Source organism: Triticum aestivum, chromosome 5A, assembly GCF_018294505.1.
Source record: "Triticum aestivum cultivar Chinese Spring chromosome 5A, IWGSC CS RefSeq v2.1, whole genome shotgun sequence".
NCBI classification, from domain to species: Eukaryota; Viridiplantae; Streptophyta; class Magnoliopsida; order Poales; family Poaceae; genus Triticum; species Triticum aestivum.
In genome coordinates this window covers 58,209,733-58,236,082 of record NC_057806.1, presented here as the reverse complement: position 1 = coordinate 58,236,082, position 26,350 = coordinate 58,209,733, and the positions used below count along the sequence as shown (strand labels likewise).

Here is a 26,350-nt window from a genome sequence, read left to right as displayed (position 1 = left end):
TAGTCACATGACGATGTGAACTATGGGTGTTAATCATATGGTGAAGTGAACTATTGATGTTAAATCACATGGCGATGTGATCTAGATTATTGACTCTAGTGCAAGTGGGAGACTGAAGGAAATATGCCCTAGAGGCAATAATAAAGTTATTATTTATTTCCTTATTTCATGATAAACGTTTATTATTCATGCTAGAATTGTATTAACCAGAAACATAATACATGTGTGAATACATAGACAAACAGAGTGTCACTAGTATGCCTCTACTTGACTAGCTCGTTGATCAAAGATGGTTAAGTTTCCTAACCATAGACATGAGTTGTCATTTGATTAATGGGATCACATCATTAGGAGAATGATGTGATTGACTTGACCCATTCCGTTAGCTTAGCACTTGATCGTTTAGTTTGTTGCTATTGCTTTCTTCATGACTTATACATGTTCCTATGACTATGAGATTATGCAACTCCCGTTTATCGGAGGAACACTTTGTGTGCCACCAAACGTCACAACGTAACTGGGTGATTATAAAGGTGCTCTACATATGTCTCCAAAGGTACTTGTTGGGTTGGCGTATTTCGAGATTAGGATTTGTCACTCCGATTGTCGGAGAGGTATCTCTGGGCCCACTCGGTAATGCACATCACTATAAGCCTTGCAAGCATTGCAACTAATGAGTTAGTTGCCAGATGATGTATTACGAAACGAGTAAAGAGACTTGCCGGTAATGAGATTGAACTAGGTATTGAGATACCGACGATCGAATCTCGGGCAAGAAACATACTGATGACAAAGGGAACAACGTATGTTGTTATGCGGTCTGACCGATAAAGACCTTGATAGAATATGTAGGAGCCAATATGGGCATCCAAGTCCTGCTATTGGTTATTGACCATAGAGGTGTCTCGGTCATGTCTACATAGTTCTAGAACCCGTAGGGTCCGCACGCTTAACGTTCGTTGACGATATAGTACTATGAGTTATGTATGTTGGTGACCGAATGTTGTTCGGAGTTCCGGATAAGATCACGGACATGACGAGGAACTCTGGAATGGTCCGGATTTAAAGATTTATATATGGGATAATGGTGTTTGGACTCCAGAAGGGTTTCAGAATTCACCGGAAGGGGTTCTGGATGTTTCCCGAAATGTTTGGGTATGAGAACACTTTATTTGGGCCAAAGGTGAAAGCCCACAAGGTTTTTGGAAAGCGCAAAAGGAAGTTTTGTGGAGTCCAGGGGCCAGACACCAGGGTCCCTGGCGTTTGGGTCCAGATGCCGGGCCCTGGAGTCCGAGAAGGACTCTTGCCTTTCGGGTGAAACCGACTTTGTGGAGGCTTTTACTCCAAGTTTCAACCCCAAGGCTCAACATATAAATAGAGGGGTAGGGCTAGCACCCAAGACAGATCAAGAAACACCAAGCCATGTGCCGGCTACCCCGTCCCCTCTAGTTTATCCTCCGTCATAGTTTTCGTAGTGCTTAGGCGAAGCCTTGCGGAGATTGTTCTTCACCAACACCGTCACCACGCCGTCGTGTTGCCGGAACTCGTCTACTACTTCGCCCCTCTTGCTGGATCGAGAAGGCGAGGACGTCACCGAGCCGAACGTGTGCAGAACTCAGAGGTGACATGCTTTCGGTACTTGGATCGGTCAGATCGTGAAGACGTACGACTACATCAACCGCGTTGATATAATGCTTCCGTGAACGGTCTACAAGGGTACGTAGACAACACTCTCCCCTCTTGTTGCTATGCATCACCATGATCCTGTGTGTGCCTAGGAATTTTTTTTGAAATTACCACGTTCCCCAACACATAGCGTTGGTGGATAAACAAATTACTGTTGGGGAATTGACATAATTGTGTATAGTTATGATTATGATTCTTCATGGCATGATTCACATAGGCATTACGTCTGTGACAAGTAGACTGTTGAAATTACTGATGCTTATTACTATTACTCCACCCCAAGACCGCTATCCAGCATGCATCTCAAAGTATTAAGTTCATGACAAACAAAGTAGCATTTTAACCAAGATGACATAATGTGGACAAAGTAAGACCAAGTAGTATGTTCAAGCCATGTCGCTTTATCCACAGCAGCAACAATACAATACATGTCTTACAACCCCTCCTGTCACAGCGTAAGGACACCGCAAGATTGAACCCACTATTATGCACCACTTCCTTTGAAGACCTACTCATCAACTTGGCCAAAGAGAACTGATACGTTTCCAACGTATCTATAATTTTTTATTGTTCCATGCTATTATATTATCTATTTTGGATGTTTTATGTCCACTAATATGCTATTTTATATTATTTTTGGGACTAACCTATTAACCTAGAGCCTAGTGCCAGTTTCTGTTTTTTCCTTGTTTTTGAGCTTCGCAAAAAAGGAATATCAAACGGAGTCCAAACGGAATAAAACTTTCGCGATGATTTTTCATGGACCAGAAGACACCCAGGGGACTTGGAGTCCAAGTCAGAAGAGCCGTGAGGCGGTGGCAAGGGTAGATGGTGCGCCCTAGGGGGCGCCCCCTACCTTTCCACCCCCTCGGGACTCCTCTGACCTAGCCCTGGGCCCTATATATTCACATATATTCCAGAACCTCCAGAAGCATCCATGAAAACACTTCTCCACCGCCGCAACCTTCTGTTCCCGTGAGATCCCATTTTGGGGCCTTTTCTAGCATCCTGACGGAGGGGGGTTCGATGATGGAGGGCATCTACATCAACCCTATTGCCCTTCCGATGAAGCGTGAGTAGTTTACCTCAGACCTACAGGTCCATAGCTAGTAGCTATATGGATTCTTCTCTCTCTTTGATTCTCAATAACATGTTCTCATCGATGTTCTTGGAGATCTATCTGATGTAATCTTCTTTTGCGATGTGTTTGTCGAGATCCGATGAATTGTGGATTTATGATTAGATTATCTATGAATATTATTTGAATCTTCTCTGAATTGTTATATGCATGATTTGATATCTTTGTAATTCTCTTCGAATTATTAGTTTGGTTTGGCCAACTAGATTGGTTGTTCTTGCAATGGGAGAAATGCTTAGCTTTGGGTTCAATCTTGCGGTGTCCTCATCTAGTGACAAAGTAGTGGTAGCGAGTCATGTATTGTATTGTTGCCATCGAGGATAAAAAGATGGGGCTTAGATCATATTGCTTGAGTTTATTCCTCTACATCATGTCATCTTACTTAAAGTGTTACTCTGTTCTTTATGAACTTAATACTCTAGATGTAGGCAGGAGTCAGTCGATGTGTTGAATAATAGTAGTAGATGCAGGCAGGAGTCGGTCTACTTGACACGGACGTGATGCATATATTACATAATCATTGTCTTGGATATCATCATAACTTTGCGCTTTTGTATCAATTGCGCGACAGTAATTTGTTCACCCACCGTATTATTTGCCTTCAAGAGAGAAGCCTCTAGTGAAACCTATGGCCCCCAGGTCTATTTTCCATCATATTAGTTTCCAATCTACTATTTTGCAATCTTTTATTTTCAGATCTATAAACCAAAAAAACCCAAAAATATTTGGTTATCTTTTGTTTAGTTTTATTTATTTTTATTTGATCTCACCTTTGCAAGTGACCTTGAAGGGATTGACAACCCCTTTATCGCGTTGGGTGCAAGTGTTTGATTGTTTGTGTAGGTATTGGTGATTTGCGCATTCTTCTCCTACTGGATTGGTACCTTGGTTCTTATATGAGGGAAATACTTATCTCTACTATGCTGCATCACCCTTTCCTCTTTAAGGGAAAAACCAACACAAGCTCAAGAAGTAGCAAGAACCCATAGAGCGGAAAGCATACATAGCTATAAAATCACACATACATAGATCTCAAAAGTATTCAAATAATTTTAGTGAATAATCTTATCATAAACTCACAATTCATCGGATCCCAACAAACACACTACAAGAATTACATCAAATAGATCTCCGAAGAGATCATTGTATTGAAGATCAGAGAGAGAGAGAGAGAGGGAGAGAGAGAGAGAGAGAGAGAGAGAGAGAGAAAGTCATCTAGCTAGCTACTGCTATATATAGACCTGTAGGTCCTAAAGGAACTACTCACACATCATCATGGAGGAAGCAAGGTCGAAGAAGATTGCATCCCCAATGGTTCCCCCCCTGGGCTGAGTATCGGTAAAGGCCTCTAGATGAGATCGCGGAAAAACAAAGGCTTGCGGCAGCGGAAGAATTGTTTCGGGTCTTGCTCTGGGGGTTTCTGAATATTTATGAATTTATAGAGTTGGAATTAGGGCAAATGGAGCCATGGTGGCCCCACGAGATCACATGGCGTGCCCCCTAGGGGCGCGCTACCTGAGCTTGTGGCCCCTTCGATCATCGTTTGGTGCCTCCCCGAAGCTTCTAGGGTCTCTCCTGGTCTAGAAAAAATCACAGTAAAGTTTCATCGTGTTTGGACTTCATTTGGTTTGGTTTTTCCGTGAAACAAAGAAATACGCAAAAAAATAGAAACTGGCACTCGCCACTAAGTTAATAGGCTAGTATATAAAAATAATATAAAATGGCATATAAAGCATACAAGATTGATAATATAATAGCATGGACAATCCAAAAGTATAGATACGTTGTAGAGGTATCAGCATCCCCAAGCTTAATTCCTCCTCATCCTCGAATAGGTAAATGGTAAAAACAGATATGTTTTTTATGTTGAATGCTACCTGGCATGTTTTAATCATGCAATTCTTTAAGGGTCTATTTCATTGATTTGATATCAAAACGATAATATGCAATAATACTAGAAATTAATCATTACCTTTCAAAATAAAGAATGCTAAAGAACGTTATTCCTAAACATTTAATCATGTAAACATGGCATAGCTCAGTCTTCCTAACATAAAGTATAAAGTATGAACACCCCAGTGCCAAACCAAGCAATTGGGTCATACTTTTTCTTGCTTAAGAATTTTCAACTACACTCAATAAATGAGCGTGAGCCATGGACTTGGCATTTTTGATGGCAAAAAGAATGATGGTTGGGGTTTATAAGAGAAGACAAAAATTTGAGAAAGTCCCACATCAACGAGGCGGATCATTAGGCAATGGACAAGCCTTACAATCGATATAAATGTGAGGAGTAGGGATTGCCATGCCACAGATGCACTTGAGCTATAAGTGTATGAAAGATCTCTATGTGAAACCAAGTGGGTGTGCATCTAACTTGCTTGCTCGTGAAGACCTCGGGCATTTGAGAAAGCTCGTGATCGTAATATAAAATCCAACTTCTATAATGTAAAATGCCACTAGCATATGAAAGTGACAAATCATGGAGACTCTCTATATATATGAAGAATATGATGCTATTTTGAAGCACAAGTGTGGAAAAAGGATAGTAGTGTTGCCCCCTCTCTCTTTTTCTCTCATTTTTCTTTCTTAGAATAGTCTCATGGACCTCATCCCCACTTTTTCGAGGACTCATTGGTCTCCACCATTGTTTTCCTTACTGGTAGGGGCAACACTCTAATAATGATGATTATCACACTTCTACTTAGTTACAAGTTGATAAACTAAAAAAATATGACTCGGAATGCCTCTGGCAGTGTACCAGGATGTGCAATGATCTAGCATAACATGTATACCAATTGATGAACGATGGCTTTGCTACAAAATATCATGTATGCCCTATATGATCATGCAAAGCAATATGACAATGAATGCTCAAGTCATGTGAATAGTAAAGGTGTAAGTTGGATGGAAATATATCTCATAATGGATATGAAAATGCCATAATAGGTGGGTATGGTGGTTGTTTTCAGGAAAGATATAATAAGGCTTATGTGTGAAAGAGTGAGTCATTTCACGAGATTTGAATGCACCGACGAAGTTTGCACCAAGTCTCGAGGTGAGAACAGGGAATGCATGGTAGCGAAGAGGCTAGCAAAATATGGATAGGTGGAAGTACTTATAGTACAAAAACCCACATTAGTCATAAAGAACTTAAGTATTTATTGTGAAAGCCTAGAAACCCTCGAAGCAAAGTACTACTCACATGCCCCTAGGAGGGAGGTTGGGAGGAGTTAACCATCGCGCGCGCCCGATCTAGAGAACACAAGGGATGTCAATCAAGGATAAATTATGCTCCAACTTCCTAGCCATGCCATAACCGACACTTTAATGAGTGGGAATTCACAAACCTTAACATCGATATTTTTACTAGACCATGATTATTAACTAGTAAACCTTCATATTATAACCCCAATATCGTTTATCAACCACACCACATTCAGTGATCTACATGCAAGTTTTTATTATACCATCCTTGTATACAGATTATTTTTGGACCAAACATATAACTCATGCAAATTACCACTAGTATTTAACTCTCAAAAAGATATAAGTGAAGCAAGAGAGTGCAGATGATTTCTATAAATATTTCTCGTTATGCTCAAAAGATATAAGTGAAGACCATGAGCAATTGCCTCAACTCAAAATATATAAGTGAAGTTCAATGAGTATTCTATAAATTGTGATGAGTACGTGCCTCTCATAATTGGTGCGATCAGGAAACAATGATTGTGGAAACAAGCAAACAAATAAACACAAAAACACATGACACTCCAAGCCAAACACATATCATGTGACGAATAAAAATATAGCTCCAAGTAATATTATCGATAGATCAAAGACGAAAGAGGGGAAGCCTTACAGGGCATCCCCAAGCTTAGAAGCTTGGGTCTTTCTTCAATATTACCTTGGATCCCAAGCTTAGGCTCTTACCGCTCCTTATTCTATCTTCCATCGTTGTCTCACCCAAAACTTGAAAACTTCGGCCACATAAAACTCAACAAAACCTTGTGAGATCCATTAGTACAATAAAATAAATCATTACTTAGTTATTGTCAAAGATTGAATCATAATTGTTCTTATATAATACCTACTGTATTCTATCATCTCCATGACTTATACCCCTGATACAATCTAGAAACTTTAATTTAAAATAAGCATACTATGCAATAAAAATAGAATATGTCTAAAACAGATCAGTACATAATGATGCAATATTTAGTCATACTTATGTAGCTCCAAAAATTCTGAAAATTTAGGAAACATAAAATTTTCATAGAAGTAATGTGTAAAAGTTTCAGGAATTGATCACTTTCCAATACAAATAAACAATTCATGCACTGGAAGCTAAACTTTTTGTTTTTGCACAGAACCAAATAAACAATCATCCACATCAACCTAAAGGCTTAACTTGGCACAAAAATCAAAATAAAATGTAAAACATAATCACTAAAGTAGCAATAATCATGTCGACACAAAAAAATAAAATAAAGATAAATGATAACTATTGGGTTGCCTCCCAACAAGCGCTATTGTTTAATGCCCCTAGCTAGGCATAGTGCATAGCATCACGTATTGTCATGTTTGTCCAATTCCTCAATTATGCAACGTGATTTGTTAGGAGGTTTAGCAAGCATATCATTAATCATAACACTCCTAGGCACAAAATCAAAGAATCGAGTGTCGAATATAAGTTCCTGTTTTACATTGATGAAATTGGGGTGAACACTAATCATCTTAAATCTCCTTTCTCCTTCCTAGAGGAAGCACCCCTATTAGTTTTAGGAACATACATAAGATTCAAAGTCTTGTTCATGGGAGGTCCTTCACAGTTTTAATGGAAGAAAAAGGCATAGCCAAGTTATTAATGAACTCTTCCAATTTATCAATTATAGAGGGACTTTGTTCTACTCTATTGGTGATTAATTCTCTATCCTTAAGCAATTTTTAAAGTGGTTCCCACCATGGAGCCAAATTTAGTTACTTGGTTATGCACCTTTTTATCCAAATTTTCAATGTGTTCAATATTTGGCATTTTGTTTCAGTAACATCTAACCTTCGCATAATGTGTTCCAAAGTTAACGTTGTTTCATTGATAATAATAGGTGGTGATCCCACCTATTACCCATAGCATTAAAGGCATCCAAAGGGTGACTACTCAAAAAGTTTCCTCCAATAATAGTGTAAAGCACAAAACAATACCAAGTAGTAACACCTATATAAAATTTCGGAGAAGGACAGTGGTGGATTGCATACAAGTTGATCTATTTTGAGCATCAGAAATCCTATACTAAGCATATTTCAAACTTTCTTCATCCCATCGTTTAAAATTAAGTACTTCATTTGCGGGAGTGGAAGCAATGAGTGAATAACTAGCCATAATAACAAGCCAAGATAGCAACACAAGATATTTTTGGTATTTTTAGGTTTTCTAGAGGAGGAATGAGGTGAAAAGGAGAATGCAAATAAAAGGCAAATGGCAAGCAAATGATAAATGTGTGCGAAGGCACCTGGATTGTTTGGTGAAGCCTCCCCGACAACGGCGCCAGAAATTCTTTCGCTACTTGTGATAGTGTTAGGATTCCCCAAAGAGGAAGGGTGATGTAGTATAGTAGTAGATAGTATTTCCTCAGTGAAGAACCAAGGTTTATCGGACCAATAGGAGACACCACAAAAACAACATAAACGGTACCTGCACACACACACACGCGCGCGCGCGCGCGCGCGCACAAAGCAAATGCTTGCACCCAACGAAGGCAAGAGGGTTGTCGATCCCCTTGTTCTCGCCAATTGCAGGATCAATTCTCGTAGTGATAGGTATATAAATAAAAGAAAATAAAAATAGCGAGCAATTTTCGGTTTTTCGTAATAATGGAGAATGGACCCGGGGCCCATAGGTTCATTGGAGGCATCTCTCATAATCATAGCATCAGTGGGTAAACAAATTACTGTTGGGCAATTGACAGAATTGCACATAGTTAGGATTATGATTCCAGCGAGCGTACGGCGGCCCCGTTGTTTTATCCTTAGTAGCAACAATACAATACGTGCCTTGCAACCCCTCCTGTACAGAGTAAGGACACTGCAAGAGTGAACCCACTACTATGCATCACTTCCTTCGAAGTTCTACCCATCAACTTGGCCAAAGAAAACTCATAGATCAGAAAGCATACATATATATAAAATCACACATAAATAGATCTCAAAAAGATCCAAATACTTTCAATGAACAATTTGATCATAAATCCATAATTCATCGAATCGCAATAAACACATTGCGAGAATTACATTGAATAGATCTCCGAAAAGATCATTGTATTGAAGATCAAAGAGAGCGAGAGAGATAGGGTAAGAGAGAGAGCGCAAGAGAGAGAGAGAGAGAGAGAGAGAGAGACATCTAGCTAGTGCTATGGGCCCGTAGGTCCTGAAGGAACTACTCACACATCGTCATGGAGGCAGCAAGGTTGAAGAAGATTGCGTCCCCAATGGTTTCCCCCTCCGACAGAGTACCGAAAAAGGCCTCTAGATGGGATCGTGGAAGAACAGAGGCTTGCGGCGGTGGAAGAATTGTTTCGGGTCTCGCTCTGAGAGTTTTTGGATATTTGTGAATTTATAGAGTTGGAATTAGGGCAAACAAAGCCATGGTGGCCCCACTAGGGGCGCGTCACCTGATCTTGTGGCCCCCTCGATCACCATCTAGTGCCTCCCCGAAGCTTTCTAGGGTCTCTCTTGGTTCAGAAAAATCACCGTAATTTTTTTGTGTTCGTACTTCATTTGATTTGGTTTTTTTGCGAAACAAAGAAATGGGCAAAAAAACAGAAACTAACACTAGGCACTAAGTTAATAGGTTAGTCTATAAAAATGATATAAAATAACATATAAGGCATACAAGATTGATAATATAATAGCATGAAACAGTACAATAGATTAGTCTGTTTCTCTTTATCTTCTAAAGCATGTACATGGGTCGATGATCCGCTTAATTTTCTCTTCTCTTGCTTGTATATGATGTATCTCCGATTCAATCAATAAAATGCGCCAGGTGGCTTTCCCTAAAAAGATGCTAACCAACATAATACTCCCTCCGTTCCTTTATGTAAGGTGTGTTATTTTTGGCACGGTGACCAAGGCACATAATTATAGACATGTTAGGACAAAATTACCCTTGGCCAATTTATTGGGTAGTGGCAAATAAATCAATAACTTTAGGAAAGTAAGAGATACATGCAATTGGCAGATAGATAGTTTCCTTCTTTTGCTATAAGGAGAGATATAGACAATCATCAGAGAGATACTTTCCATATTTCTGGAGGGCTAACAAGGGAATTATGAGAAATTAGAAGAAATACACCTTACATTCTGAAATTTTATCAAAAAAGAAATACACCTTATATAAAGGAACAGAGGGAGTAACAAACAAGTCTTGTGAGGGCCCGGATGCTCGCGCGATGCATGAAAGGAGTGCCCGACGTCTCTGTATGTACTCAAAGGAAAGAACCTGCGAGTAATCATAGGGTTGAGAAGCATCTCAATGAATCGAATCAAGTGGCTAGCAAGACGGCCAATCCGTGCGGGGATCAGCCGGCTGACGCGTAGTGGGCCTTTTCTTTAAGAGTGTTTCATGGATTTTTCATGTTTGATTATCAGAGGAAAACATATGAGTATCTTTAAGCTTGCGGTGTTTTTTTCCTATGAAATCTAATGCAAGAATACTTCAAATAAGAAAATCCATATGTATTGTTAATCTTACGTGTCAAACGACCAAACATATTTATTTTTAAGGATTGTGATGTTTTTTCGAGAAGGGACCTTTATCCTTGTTTTTAGTTTTCACTAAGTCATTCTTTTCTCAAACTGATCCGTTTCGCAAGTAAGATTTATATAAGAAGCTTGCAAGAACCGAATTGGTTCTGGCAAAAGAAACTACTCCTCCGTAAGTAAGATTTATATTTATATAAGAAGCTTGCAAGAACCGAATTGGTTCTGGCAAAAGAAACTACTCCTCCGTACCATAATATAAGGACGTTTTGCAAGTTGTTTTAGCTTGCAAAACGGTCTTATATTATGGGAGGAGGGAGTACGTCTCAAACGGTATATCAACAACTTGCAAAACGTCCTTATATTATGGGAGGAGGGAGTACGTCTCAAACGGTATATCAACAGCAAATATCATTTGGGCAGCTGAATTCTGATTATGGGAGGATCAACCTCACATGCCCCAAAACACACTCGGGTTTATTCTACTCTTCTTTTTTCAGGAAAAGTTTTGTTGTTGCTTCTCATCCCTTGTTCATGTGAATAAACACGACCTTTGTGGTTTGAAACCCCAGGAAATATATACAAATGAAAAATAATATACCTGCTGCTTTACTATTTTCTGTGGTAATATAAACATGTTCAAGGGGAATGAAATATTTGAATCAACAATGGTGCAAGTTGCTGTGTGGATCATTCCTTGAATATTCACCAATGAGTTTACACATAATAATTTAATAAAGAAGAGTAGGTACAGAACACATCAATAAGATGCTGTTTAATCATTGTAACACCAACACAACAAAGCTTCAAAGATGCAACTAAACCTTCTGTACAATTCATTCTCACAGCCACAAATAAAAGTGACAGATTATATCAAAAGCATGATGACATATTGTTGTTTTCCCTAATTTGGATCCTTTACGGGTTTGAACCTAAGGCGAGCTAGAAATGGCTTTCCCAAAACTGAAGCCAGAAACCGTGTCGATATGCGGTGCATGTTGACAGTGACAATCTTGGCATGCTTCGAGGAGACCAACATTTGTTTACAACCATTCCTCCTTATAACAGTTTGACGGCCTCAATTTTGTGGTGATGCTTGTCAGAATTACTACGGGATCATTTATACTTCACGGCGTTGCACGTAACCTGCGGGTTTCTGATCTCATCCTGGCTTTGTATTAATCGGATCTCTAAGCTGCTGCTTGATGGGTCAAAGCCTGCTCTTTTATAGTCTTCAACTGTCCTTCTTAGGAGTGCCTGCAGAAGTTTCTGTATATGTTAAGATTCTGAAGTAATGCATGCTAAGTGAACATCAAATAAGCATATATCCTATCGACAATATCACAAAGTAAAGCCCTAGGCAAGCAAAAAGGGTACCAAGCTGGCTTGCCATTACATTTTAACTTCTGCAAGAGCACGGAGCTTAGAATGACACCTAAACTCAACCAGATTTAAACATGGTCGATGTGATAGTTGCCGTAGACAATAAATTCACTAGCAAGTGAGAACTAGGGCCAAAATGTAAATTCAAATACCTTTCCTAGATCTAGTTTTATGTCACCAAAATCCATGAAACACGTAACACAGGGTTGCTAACACATAATGCTGATAAGAACAGCGCTCAAGACCTAAAAGTTAGATAATGTTGAATAGAGGCACGGACAAGATACCTGCAAACTGGATACTGCCAGTTCCGCCGCTTTCTCAAGGTTATCAGGGTATTTCTGAAAATTGCATCAAAGCAAGCATGAGTTAAAAATGGAATAATCATAAAAAGACCATTCCACAACAACAATGAACTTTCTCTGGGACATACATTGCTCCATCCTAGTAGAAGAGCAGTTGTTAAATCTCCGGTCCCCTACAACATTATGGAGGCAGCAGAATTATACAATAACTGAAATAATTGATGACATATTCACAGGTAGCAATGCTAAAAACACCAAGCTTTGCAGTGCAGAGTGTGTAAAGGGAAACAGAGACATGTCACTTGCTTACTCCATTTCTATACCACCTCATTCGACAGTTATTGGTGTTAGCACATGTGTACACTTGTACACTAGTCATGGACGTCCTGACGTTTTGCTCTTGTCCTAGTCTTTAGGGCAACTCCAACGCATGAACCCAAACCCAAACGGACACACAAAGTGCCCGTTTTTTGTCTGTTTGGGTCGGCCAGGCGGACACCAAAGTCCGGCCGTGTTCGCTGGCCCATAGGTGCGCCCAGGACGCCGGGATGCATTTCTGATTTTGGACCAATTTTCAAATTAAAAATATATTGCCGCCAAAAGTCCGTCTGTACATTAATTAAAAGTTAAAAACATAAGTAAAACCTAGATCTAGTGTCCGTCGTCGTTGTCCTCGTCGGTGAGGTCGATGTAGACCGGTGCCGGCCATGGATACAGCCACGGCACTACCACCAGTGCCAGTTGCTGCGGTGGCGCAGCGGGCACCTCCTCCTGCTGCTCCGCGCCCACCCACTCGGGCGTGCACCGCACCAACTCGCGCGTGCATGGGAACGTAGACGTCCACGACGACAAGTGCCCCACTAGCGGCCACAGCTCATGTTCTGGCTCAAGCGTAGGCAGGGGCGCGGCGACCTGCACTCGGGCCGATTCAGCCAGCACCAGTGGCAGGCCAAGCCACCCGGCGAGTTCCTCAAGCTCGGAGTCTTCGATGGCCTTCCTATAGGCCCTGTCGTCATCCTCCTCCCCTGCTGGTTGTGGTGCTGGAGCGCGTGCGTGCGGGGCACAGGGCGCTGGCGGTGCTAGTCGTGCTCATCGGTGAACCATGTGTCCCAGTGCGTGGAGTCTACCACAAACAGCGGGTTGTCGCGGAGGTCGATCGCGAGCTGAGTGCGATGGCGGCGGATCTCCACCTCCCGCGTGCAACTTGTGACCGGCACTAGAACCCTATTCCGGATTCAAATACCATCCATGCGGCAGGTTCACGTCCGGCCATGGCACAGGGATGGCGTTCTCCCAGTAATGCCGGCACCAGTCGACAGGCACGTAGATGCGGTCGCGCGCCAATGGCACAGCCCCCTGCGGCGTCAAGGTGAAGGTCACCACGTGGTGCCGCCTCGAGGAGGAGACCGCCTCGTGGTCATGGGCTCTGGGCATGCGCTTCCACGTCATGGTGGACGGTGGCTATGGCTATGGCTGGGGCAGAGTGGGCGCGGTGCCCCCCCCCCCGGTCCCTGGCACGCGTGCATTTAAAAGAACCAGCGGGGGTGGTTGGGTGGTTGACACGTGGGGCCGAGCCGAACACCGAGCGGACGCGCAACACATCCGTCTGGTGCCTGTGTGGATGCAAACCTGGCCCAAATAATTTGGGCGGATTTGCGTCCACGCAGACAGCAGACAGACAAAATGGATTTACGTCCGCGTGTTGGGCTGTCATTTCTGCCCACGCGGACCCAAACGGACAAAAACGGACGAAATGTGTCCATGCGTTGGAGTTGCCCTTGGGATCTAGCTCGTGGATAATTGGTTAGTTAGCTAGCCAATGGGACTCTACCCTGCGCATGTGTATACTTATACGCCTCCGATCAGTGAAGATAATTGTGTGGCAAATCTCATTCCTGTCTTACATGGTATCAGCCTTCTGTTTCTAAACACCCATGACCCCTGCTCCACAGCTTACGCTCCCCGTGTCCATGGACGGTCCGCCAGAACCTCGACGACCCCGACTGGACCATGATTGACTCATGCATTGTCAATTGGGTCTAAACCACTGTCTTGTCAAAGATACTCATGATCATTGACCGGACGACGACACACTTCGTGTGGCTTGCAATCCACAACCTATTCCTCGGGAATAGAGCTCACCGCGACTGCTACACACTTCATGAGTTCCCCAATTTGTATCAAGGCGCTCTTTCAATTACCGCTTATTGCAGCCGACTCAAACAATTGGTGGACACACTCCAGGACATCGGGTATCCCATTACCAACAAAGGGCTCGTCCTCGACATCTTTCATGATCTCAAAAGCGGACTTCAGCCCATAAGTGTCGAGCATGTCGATCCACGACCTAAAATTCCTGAATTGTCCCTCCTTACTCGAGCAAGAGGAGCACCGGATCGCCCACACCACCGCCATGAAGGCCAACACCACTCTGCTCGCTCACTCCAACGGCAAGCAGCAGCAGGCCCCAACAACAGCGACACCTCCCCTGCTGCTGCTGGGCCAGAGCCGCGGCCACCGTCGCTGTTGGAGCGAGCAAGGCGGTGTTGGCCTCCATGGTGGCGGTGTGGGCGATCCAGCGCTCCTCTTGCTCAAGGAAGGAGCGACAATTCAGGAACGTCGGCAGGCCGTGGATCGACATGCTCTTCATGGACTGGCTGCAGTCCGATTTGAGACCGCAAAAGGCGTTGAGGACGAGCCCTTCGTCGGTAATGGGATAGCCAACATCCTGAAGGGTGTCCGTCAATTGTTTGAGCATGCTGCAATAAGCTGTAATTGAAAGATCACCTTGGTTCAAATTGTAGAACTCATGTGGAGTGCATAAAGGGCGTTGTGAGCTCAATTCCCGAGGAATAGATTGTGGATCGCGAGCCACACGAAGTGCGCCATCTCGTCCGGCTTGATGATGATCGCGAGTATCTCCGGCGAGACTGTGGTGTAGACCCAATTGACAATGCATGAGCCAATCACAGTCCAGTTGGGGTCGTCGAGGCGTTGGCGGGCAATGACAGTGTCGTCGATGTGGTTGAGGAGGGTGTAGGTGCAGAATATAGTCATTAACAGCGAGTGCTATACCGTGTGGTTTGACACCTGGAGATTGAGGACGACCGGGATGTGTTGCCAGATAGGAACCTGGTGGATGGAGGAGGCAAAAGGTCCGGTGAACGGATTTCCGCCGCCGCCGGAGTAAACGGAGGAGTCCATGGAGGTGGGGAGTGGAAGCTGTGGAGCAGGGATCGTGGGTGTTTAGAAACAGAAGGCTGATACCATGTAAGACAGGAAGGAGATTTGCCGCACAATTATCTTTTATTGATTGGAGGCGTATAAATATACACATACGTAGGGAAGAGTCCCATTGGCTAGCTAACTAACCAACTATCCATGAGCTAGATCCTAAAGACTAGGACAAGAGCAGAACGTGCATAACGTCAGGACGTGCATGACTAGCGCACAAGTGTAAACATGTGTGGCCCATTTCTCCTTCACCATCCGAAGACATAGTCCACAAGCACACAGCTAAAAGGCACCTTGCTGAGATTCTAGTTCTACAATCTACTTTCTAATCAGCCAAGAGAAATAAAACAATTCGTACAGTTATTCTTCATTTAGTCAGGAAACATGCAACTGACTAATGTTTGAATGTTGATATTTTTTTAACTTCACAGCTAGCTCCATTGAGGTTCAAAAAATATGGTCATGTATCATACAACTTGGCCAAAATCAAAGCTGCACAAGGTAAACCTGAGATAGAAACAGCGGGCCATAAACAATAAAATTGCCTCTCCTTGGATTTGATCACTGTTTTGTTGTGCAACATTTATTTGATATAATGTAGGATCGTTATATGACATTGTTTGTTTGAACAGACAATTATATACAGATCCCACATGAACAAAGCTACAACAGATTAAGCAATAATATGAATTAGTCCATACTGAATGCTACAATCTAGGAATAAGCTATGCCAATACGTTCACTACACAATAAGTCAATAACCAACATGCAACAACAGATTCATATATATATATGTACATATATATATATACATATATATATGTATATATATATATATATATAGGAAAATGGTTGTGTACTCCTGGGAGTACGTACTCCCGCTTCTCATATACCACATATATATATATAGTGTTACTATTCATCAATGTACAGGAAAAGTTCCCTCTATTATCAGCCGCACATACCGTGAAATATGCAGGTATCTTGGGTATCTCAATCTTAAATTGTTCCGGCGGTTGTTCCTGAAAATGAAGAGATGGTAAATCTCTTTAAAATCAGCATTCTGACCATTAAGTTACTCAGCAATTATAACAGGGCTGGAGGCTGGAGGCTGGATCCCTGGAAGGCTGGAATAGATTCATCACAGGATCAGGGTTTAAGAATTTAATTGACTAATTTGTATATTTAACGGTTTATTTCCAAAGCATTTTATTGAATTATTAAATGTTCTATGAATTCACTCAAACTCAACCAAAGTTACTCGGAGCTAACACATGAATGTAAACATTGTGTTAGATTCAGTTCGTAATGGATCAGTTTACCCATAACAGCACCCCAAAAATGGGACACAAATTTGATCAGAAACAGGCCAATTTGCACAAATAGGTTTGGTCATGCTACATGTCATAACTATCAATCACACACTACTACTTGTAAATCCTAGCTGTTACTTGTAATCTATCCTGATGTTAATGTAACAATATTAGACCACTGAAGTAGATCTAGAGTACACCTATGATTATGAGCTTTACAAAGATCAGGCTTACACATCAGGCGGACAAATGTTCAAGAGTGTACCTTGTATAAATTACTACTATTCCACATGACTATATCATAGCTCTTAGGCCTTGTACAATGGGAGGTGCTTAGAGAGATGCTTAGAAAAATAAACCGGATTTTTCTGAAGCACCGGTGCCTATTTCTACAGGAGAGACGCTTAGTTAAGTGTCTATCCTGTATAAATAAGCACCGATGCTTAAGAAACGTCCGGTTTATTTCTCTAAGCACCTCCCCTAAGCATCTCCCATTGTACAAGGCCTTAGATGGCCTACTGCATTGACCTGTCAGTTTATAGCCAGCCAAAAAACCCAGTAGAACATCTATATAGCATAGGAGCCATATGGAACTAGAATAATAGTATAATGTTTGATTGCAGGTACGTATGATTGCTTTTGGTTTCCTCCAAAAAAGTAACATCACTATAATGTGGAGGTGCCACTTGCCACACGATGTGCTTGCAATAGTTACCCGATTCGTGATTCGTTCGGTTCACTATTCGCAATTCGCTAACTCATACGAATTGCATTGTTATGGGGTATACATCTCCGATTCACAAATCGGAGACTGGCTTCGCGAATTCGTTATTTCCAATTCGCAACATGGGAGTATAATAGACATAATAAAACAATAAAGATTTTTTCTAGTAAGCACATACTCCCTCCGTCCGAAAATACTTGTCATCAAAATGGATAAAAAGAGATGGATCTAGAACTAAAATACGTCTAGATACATCCTCTTTTATCCATTTTGATGACAAGTATTTCCGGACGGAGGGAGTACTATTTAACAACTGTAGAAGATCACAGAATCAAATTGTTTTTTTTTTGAGGTCACAGAATCACATACTAAAGGCAAGTTCTACAGGACGGCGATTCGACCCGCAATGTTGTATGGCGCTGAGTGTTGGCCGACTAAAAGGCGGCATGTTCAACAGCTAGGTGTGGCGGAGATGCGTATGTTGAGATGGATGTGTGGCCACACGAGGAAGGATCGAGTCCGGAATGATGATATACGAGATAGAGTTGGGGTAGCACCAATTGAAGAGAAGCTTGCTCAACATCGTCTGACATGGTTCTGGCATATTTAGCGGAGGCCTCCAGAAGCTCCAGTGCATAGCGGACGGCTAAAGCGTGCGGAGAATGTCAAGAGAGGTCGGAGTAGACCGAATTTGATATGGGAGTCCGTAAAGAGAGATCTGAAGGATTGGAGTATCACCAAAGAACTAGCTATGGACAGGGGTGCGTGGAAGCTTGCTATCCATGTGCCCAAACCATGAGTTGGTCGCGAGATCTTATGGGTTTCACCTCTAGCCTACCCCAACTTGTTTTGGACTTGTCACGGAATCATATAAAAAGCTAAAGGAAACAAACATTCTTTCATGGGTTGGGCCAAATCAGCCCAACTAGCCCATGGCTCAACCCTAGACTATGCACACACATGAGCAGTCTAAAAAAGAAAAACGAGCAGTCTGCTATTCAGTAGTACTCCCGCAGTCCCACTGTTGCGGCGCCATGGGCGCCGACCCACCATCTCAGCACGGCTGCAGCCTTCTCTCGCCCTTCCTCCACATCTGCCAACTTCCAAGATTGGCTTCCCATCCACCCCGACTCCAACTCCAGCTTCCTCACAGCAAGGATCAGCCGCTGCAGCCTGCTCATCTCCTATGCTTCCACCGTTGTCTCGTCCACGGCCAAGGAGAATCCCATCCCTCCGCCCCGTGTATTCCCTGTGTACATCGATGTGCTGCAGGGCTGTGTTTTCGCTTCAGTTCGACGAACCAGGCACGGATTCGGATCGACCAGAGTGAGTTCAAACCCCGGTCTGGATCAATCGATCGGGATCAGGGTTCGAAGCCTCTTTTAGCGAATTTGGTAACTATGTTGTATAATATTTTAATCTTCTCACAATTCTCATGGGATACTTGGGTAAGATCAAATGGTTTCCCATCCCCCTTTTTTCTTTAACTTTCTGTTGAATAATATTGTAAAGCCACTAACTTTTTTATTTGCAACTAGTACATTCATAGCATGTACATAGATATAATAAATCCAACAAATTCATCAAAAGTTTACCTCTGTTCTTTTGTAACTTCCAATGAGGAGCAGCTTGTCTTCAATAAGTGCACTAGTTATTATCACCTGTAGAACGATAGCAGTCAAACACATTCATGAATTAGTAATTGTATATTTGCATTAGCAGCATTTTAAATGAAGAAACATGGAACGAGGATAGTTGGTCATAGGGCCAACAGTGACTCTGTGTAGCACATCAATACTTTTATTGGTTTATCTAGCAATCTTATAAGCCTGTAAGGGACAAACCTTCCGCGGTCCAGCACTGTGCAGGGTATTGCAAGCTTTCAAGCCATCTTGTTCGGAGGTAATTCTGCATGTACACATTCAAATAGGAAAGAAAACAAATATTTGACCAATGTATGAGAGTACCAAAAAAATGATTTTGTCTGTGTATAGATTTATTGTTATTGTCAAATAAGCATGAAAAAGATATTTCATGCAGAAACTAAGCCATATGCCCTCACCGAAGTATACCAGTTTACAGAATGCCCACTACAGCCCCCCCATCCCACCCCACCCCACCCACCCATCCTTTAGTTCTTACGTATCACCTGTATATAGGTCACCCAGTTGTGACTGAATTTCAAATCATTGCACCCTAATCCACACATTGCCCCTTGAGTTAAAGATTAACTATAGAACCCAAAAAATGGTAGAAAAATTGGACTACTCAGGCCAAAATTAGCAGTATATTTTTTTTCCTGGAAGTGCTAAATTTGAATTTATATGGAATCTGATACAGAACAGAAGTATGGCGGATTGACGGGGTATATGACAATAAAGAGATTAGCTCTCATTTTCCTTTTCCAAAAAGAATAGAATGAATACCTTAATCCTGTGAGTAGTTCAACTTCAAATTGGTTTGGTGTAAGCATTGAAGCAACTGGGACAACCTGGAGATTATTTGATGAGAAAAAAGAATACATTACGATGAGCACAGAGCATTATGAGCATTAAACACATTTGAAATTACACTGTCCTATCATGTAATTTCCATGCCATAGCTCAATGAGTAAATGGGAGAAGTTAATTGAACGAAACACAGAACACACTGCGCATGACTGTTCGACTAACTTCTAAAGGGGAAAGGAGATGCAGCTGCCTATATGTACTGTTTTATTGAAAAAATGTAAACCTTCAGTCTAGGGAATGGATTTGCTTATTGAAGAGTAATGGATACTGGAGTACAGTAAAACTTGCAGGGTCTTTTTTTTGTAACATGCTAACTAGCCTTACAATAAGTAATTCCCAGCATTTTTTATATCATAAAAGATAACTTTAGCAAGTTGAAATGGGCTAAATCACCTTCTCCTGATAAACAGATACTAAATCCTGAGGAACATATAGTTTGCCTTCATCACCTAGAACCGGGTCGCAAACTGCAGAGCGTTTGTGGACATGCATTAGCAAATTCTATTTAGAATTTGTTTATGACATAATTCCCCATAAGATTTTGTACAACAGAACTGACCATATAGATAATGGAGATGAGAAAAGGTTACCGTATATAAGATCAGGATTGACCGATCGTAATTTGTCGACGACTTGTAGCACTGTATTTAAAAAGGAAACAGAGCCGATGTAACCTGAATACCAAGAAATAGCATGTTACTTCGACAAAAATAAACAAATAGCGTGTTGTTTTGTGTATAAAGCATTATGTTTGATTAAAAAGAGATGATGATTAATGGTCTGCCATTGAAGACCAATCAACTTGCTTTTTACATGAAGGATGGGAAATCCCAAATTGAAGAAGTCGTAATGGTCATTCACCTGTTAACAAATGTGTATAGTGCAATAATTCATTTTCCTCCAGTCCTTCAATAAGATCCCACAGCTGATTGCCATTGAGAACCTGTCCTCTAAATTTTGGGTATCCTGAGATAACACATAGTGGAAAATATTTAGGCGTGCCAGACATATTGCACATTTTACCGAATAGCCCAATTATATACCTGTATGATTAGAAAACTGTACAGAGTTTATCGGATCCACATCAAAACCAAGGAGTTGCAACGGAAAGACAGCAGATTTGTTGCCAACGTAGCCCTAAATTAAGGAAAAGCAGCATGAGTAGAGGACATAAATAAATCAAATCAAACATAAGGTTTTCAGTAATTTACTAGTACTCCTGATTTCCGAAACAATGCTATGCACAGTTATTATTGTACACTTAAGCAATCCCCAAGTATGATCATATGTATGCCATACAACAACTGCATTCACCAGTAAGCAACCACACGACTTGGTGACACTACACAACGGGAGACAATCATGATGATGGTGTGCAAGCAGCACGGCACGCATGCATGTCTGATATGAATTGAATAATAAAAATAATAATTCAGTCATGAAGCACTTGCAAATGACTTGAGTACAGCTGGTGTTCTCGGCCTAGCCACCGAGATCTTAGAACCCGCAAAACACTTGATTTGCTCCCAAACCCAGACTATCGTACCATACAGCCGCCAATTGCTCGTAGATGCAGGTAGTTAAGCAAGATCATGGCAGATGAACAGAGGAGAGAGAGGGTGGTGTGGCACCTGGACGGTGTGGGACTGGATGCTGAGCACGCGCCCCGTGTCAGACGGCAGTGCAACGGAGAGGATCGGCGGCCGTGCCATCGCCGGATGCACCGCCCCTCCACTCGTCCCCCGCCGCCAACCAGGTCCGTCCCTGCGAAATCGCAGCAGCACAAAGGCAAGCAAAGCTGGTCAGACACAGGAGGGAGAAGGAGAGGCCAAATTGTTCTCTTTTACTCCGATCTTCCACCATTAATCCAACCTAACCAATTGAGTAATCGGCAGCGGAATATCTTCGGAGATTTGGAGGTGGACTACGCAACTACGGGTCTCCACAGCTACTACTTTTTTATATTAATAATTAATTAATCGACAAGTAGATTATCTTTACCCACCTGGAGGAGAAAGGAGTGGATGGGATCCACCGTCTCCACGAGGCGCACGAGCGGGGGAGCGGCGGCAGGGGCGGCACGGCGGCGGCGGCGAGCATGCGACGGTGAGGCGGGCGGAGGCGGAGGAAGAAGAGTATGCGTGGGGGATAGACGAGTGGACCAGCAGCGGACGGCGATGGGATCGCACGGCTGACAGTTGACGCTATCGTGGCCGTCCGTGTGGCAAGCGAGGGATAGGATTCCTTCGCTCACGACAGCGTAGTTTTTGTTTTTCTCTACTACTATTAAACAAGAAAACATACACCCAGCCTAAGCTATACGTAACAACACAAATCAATAATAGCCTCACGATAAAGGTAACTTAATTAAAGCTGACCATCAAGGTAAAACTAACCCTCAACCAAAGGTACGTTTAGCAATTTTTTTATGCGGACGAAAACTCTGCCAGAAGCGAACGGAAGGCCCACCTCAGCCACGTCGCCAAATTAGCGCTAACCTCCATCTAATCTCACCCCAAAATTAGCGCTAACCTCTCCAGCCACACAAGTCTCCCACAGCGCGGCGGCGCCCGCTCCCCCTCGCCTCTCGGGCCACACCGATCTCTTCCCTCAGCACGAAGCGGGCGCACGCAGGGCGGCCGCCGGCGAATGAGGCCGCGAGCGATCCCGTGGCGCTGCGGCGCCTGCATCCCTCGCATCTCTGATCACAGTGGTCTGCTCCCTAAGCACGAAGTCGGTGCATGCAGGGCGGCCGCCGGCGAACGAGCCCACGGCGCGGCGATCTGCTCCCTGCCAGTTTGAAATCCGCACTGATCTCCTCCGTGCTGGTCGTTCTACGGGGAAGATCGCTGAGTACTTCGTGTAAATCTGCTGCAAACGACCAACACTCTGTGCCAAGATGCGGAAGTATTTCATCCCTCACACGTGCTTCCTGGCCTCACATGTGATGTAAGTATCGCATCCCTCACATGTGCTTCCTGAATCGCTCTCTTAAACAACATAGAGTATATGTGGATCAAATTACTTCATGTCTGCTAACAAAATCACATATCCTATGTGACAGTGGGTTATTTTTCTCCTTCGAAATTGATGAGCTGGGAGATAATGCCACGGAATAACATAAGTATTTCTGTTTTAAGTGTATATACTATCCTGATAAAATCCTCAGAACGCAGAAGTGTGTGCATTCTTGGTTTCATGCACCATATTATTGTTCATGTTTGAGAGATTGGTTTTCAGCATGTGAATCTGAGCTTCACATACTTTGCCCGAGAAACTTCAGTTATTGATAAGACGACAAAGGATGAAAAATATTTATTGATGTCTGAAGCATTTCAGTGTAACTACATTCTTGCACTTTATGTCTCATTGATTCTGTTCTGTTGCAACTTGTCTTAAGGTGCATCTGCTTCTTCATTTCTTAATCACTGTTTCTATACAATTTGATGGCGAAAGTGCATGGTGGCTGTGGCGCTGTGTTATTCATCGCTGAGAGGAAGAAGAAAAGGGGGATTGGACAAGGAGCAATCATGGGCTTGGCTGGCGTGCTCGAGTGAAACATGCCCGTTTTAGTGTGGGTCGAGGCACTAGGGTGTGTTGTCGGTGTGGCTTGGTCGGGCATTCGCTAGCTTAATCATCATGCGTTTGGCTGAGCAAGCGATCGCTAGCGCCAACCGGTACTCCGGCAGGCAAGTACCACAACAATTAGTGTGACGGTCGGCATCAGACTGCACAAGAAGACGGCTCTGCGAATGGCCTAAATGCTGGAGCCTGTACTTCCATCTTCTGCAGGAAGGACCGCAACCTCTAGCAGTGCAGGACGACAATAGCTTCACAGCGTCACCGAAGTCCGGGCGGTGGCTAAGTTCAGCATCAGCCTAGCTGCTAGCCAGAAGTTGGACATGAAGGGGAGAGGGAGCGGTCAGCAAACGCAAAGGGGCAGGGGTCATCATAGTTGTTAATTTGTTTTTTCTAAATTTATAGCGATGCAATATAAGTTTCTGAATTTCTATCAACTTAAGATCGTGCATAGTAGTGGTCTATTGATAGTACTGGTCAAGGTGTCAAATACTTTGTTTTTGCTTTGCATCAAACCATTTCTTTTGTGCTCTGGAGTTTAGAGTCAGCCCCACCTTTATTTTCCTCCGTCCTCTGCCACTACTCCTAAATGTATTGGAATTCAGCGGGTCATGAAAATGGACGGATGTGATAGTGAAGGAACCAGAGGGAATGATACTACTATATCAACAACGGTGTTCATACGTAAGTACTCCACCTATTCTAATTTTTTGTATTTTTTCACAAAAAACTATCAAACTTGTGTACTGTCATACCTTCTATTTTTTCTTGTTATACCTTCTATTTTTTCTTGTTAATTTGCACACAGGCGAAGAAAATAAAAATGAGGAAGATACTAAAAGACACATGGATGAGTAACATAGATGAAAAACTCATATACCCATCATGTCTTGGATGAGAAAGTATGAAAACTTCAATGAAAAATTTAGCACCGCCAAACCATTTGGAAATGCACCACCAGAAATGAAAAACAATTAGGAGGTAGATGCACTAGAGGAAGGAAGAGGAGCTCCAGTTTGATCCCATACTTTGTGTCATAATTTCATATTGGGTAATTCTTTTGTCTCAATGATTCACTATATAATTCTCATTGATGAAACTTTGGGCGGTACCTTGATGAATGTACTTCAAATCTTTACTATTAAAGGGTACGTTTTGTTTTGGTATGTTCGCCTCCTTCGCTACATGGGACCTTTCCATCATTTTCATTTTCAATATATTAAGTAAATCTTTCTCTTTTCTATTTAATTTAATTATGCAGGAAAGGAGGAATACATAGTTTTACTACATAATAGTATAAATAAGATAAGGAAGAGGGTATTGTAACTAGCAAGTTAGCCTGTTCATCCGTATGGCCATGAACCTTCTTAAAATATGTATGGTTGTTGTATCGTACCAAACAATATAATCTTCAAAAAGCACACGTCTGTTCATATTAAAAATGTACCTCTGTTGAAACTTTGACTGCTAGTCATTCAGTTTGAAGTGAAAACACATAGAAAACCGTACTGTTAAGAGGTGTTGTCTCCTGTGCATGGATCAACCTGGATGGAGGGCGGTGGATCGGGGACGTAGCGGCAGCGACCAGGTATCTTCCTTTCAGTAGAGTGCATGAGATTACTTTGGAAACAAACTGCAACTTTCTTGACGTGCCCAGTACTAAACTGGGAGGTGCTGGGAGGCTGATGCTTGACTATCTCCAGATGAAACTGACATCGAGGTGAGTGGACACAAGCTTGACTACTTTATTCTTTTAGTATGAACTTGATTAGCATTTCATAGAAACATGATGTGTGTGATATATCTGAATCAACAAGCTATGCAATTTTTTTCATTACGCAATACAAAAGTATGTTGCTACACCTTATTATCAAGGAATACAAAAATATATTGCTATACCTTATTTTCAGCAGTTATAAAATATGTATTCAATTTAATAGTTTTGATGGAATGCTCATGTCAAGTTGCTAATGTGGTTGGACAGAGAAAAAATATTGAATTCAGTTGTTTTCAGTAGGCAGTGTGATTTATTATTAATTAGGAAATACAGAAGAATGTGTGTAGGTATCTCAATCCTCTTAGATGCCACTTCTGGACTTGTCATTTTTAACAGTACTGAACTTTTTTAGAGTTCTGTTTCGACTGTATTTCAGAGAGAAGTTGCAAACTGAAGAAGTAGAGCAATCCTCAGTTTTTTTATATAGGTTACTTAAATTGGGTTTAAAAATTCCTCCATTACGAATTTTCTTCACCAACAAATATAAATGTTTAACTATCTAAACTTGCACTACACTCCGTAATGACCTGCTAGCGATGCTTAACACCTCAATTTTCATTTTACACCACCAAGATATTCATTTGGGGGGGGGGGGGTCTTTTGTGGTGATGATAGCTACCCTTGGTATTGGAGAAGATCGAGGAGGATAGATATTCAATGGTGCAGGCTGCATGACTTGGCCGAAGGTTGGCGCAAGCGTTCTATGGGGCCAGAGAAACGGGAGTTGGGACTTCTGAAAAAATGCTTTTAACTGACATCTATTGTAGCCCCACAAGCTTAAAATGAGAGTACGGTTGTGCCAAACATTGTCACATATTTTGATTTGTTGTCAATTCCTTTCATGATTAAAAAAAATTGTATGCCCCTTACAACACTATTTATGATATATTTCTTTTTAACTATATTATTTGTGAGAAAAATGGTTTATATACAGTTGCTTTCG

General features: G+C 42.1%; 1 protein-coding gene across 2 annotated transcripts; it reads right to left on the bottom strand.

Moving 5' to 3' along the window:
• Positions 1–11,279: 11,279 nt before the first annotated feature.
• On the bottom strand, positions 11,280–22,344 carry LOC543378 (pyridoxal kinase). 2 transcript variants are annotated; one of them, XM_044523611.1, is made up of 13 exons: positions 22,057–22,343; positions 21,683–21,815; positions 21,095–21,188; positions 20,913–21,017; positions 20,642–20,725; positions 20,445–20,518; positions 19,968–20,032; positions 19,386–19,449; positions 19,137–19,202; positions 16,470–16,526; positions 12,399–12,443; positions 12,253–12,306; positions 11,280–11,839 (listed from the first exon to the last, which is right to left on the bottom strand). In XM_044523611.1, exons 1-13 carry the CDS (start codon positions 22,149–22,151, stop codon positions 11,699–11,701), a joined length of 1,077 nt encoding a protein of 358 aa, XP_044379546.1. In that variant the 5' UTR covers positions 22,152–22,343; the 3' UTR covers positions 11,280–11,698. The 2 variants fall into 2 exon arrangements, with proteins under 2 accessions (XP_044379546.1, XP_044379547.1); XM_044523612.1 differs by lacking the exon at positions 16,470–16,526 and having other exon boundaries at positions 22,057–22,344.
• Positions 22,345–26,350: the final 4,006 nt, after the last annotated feature.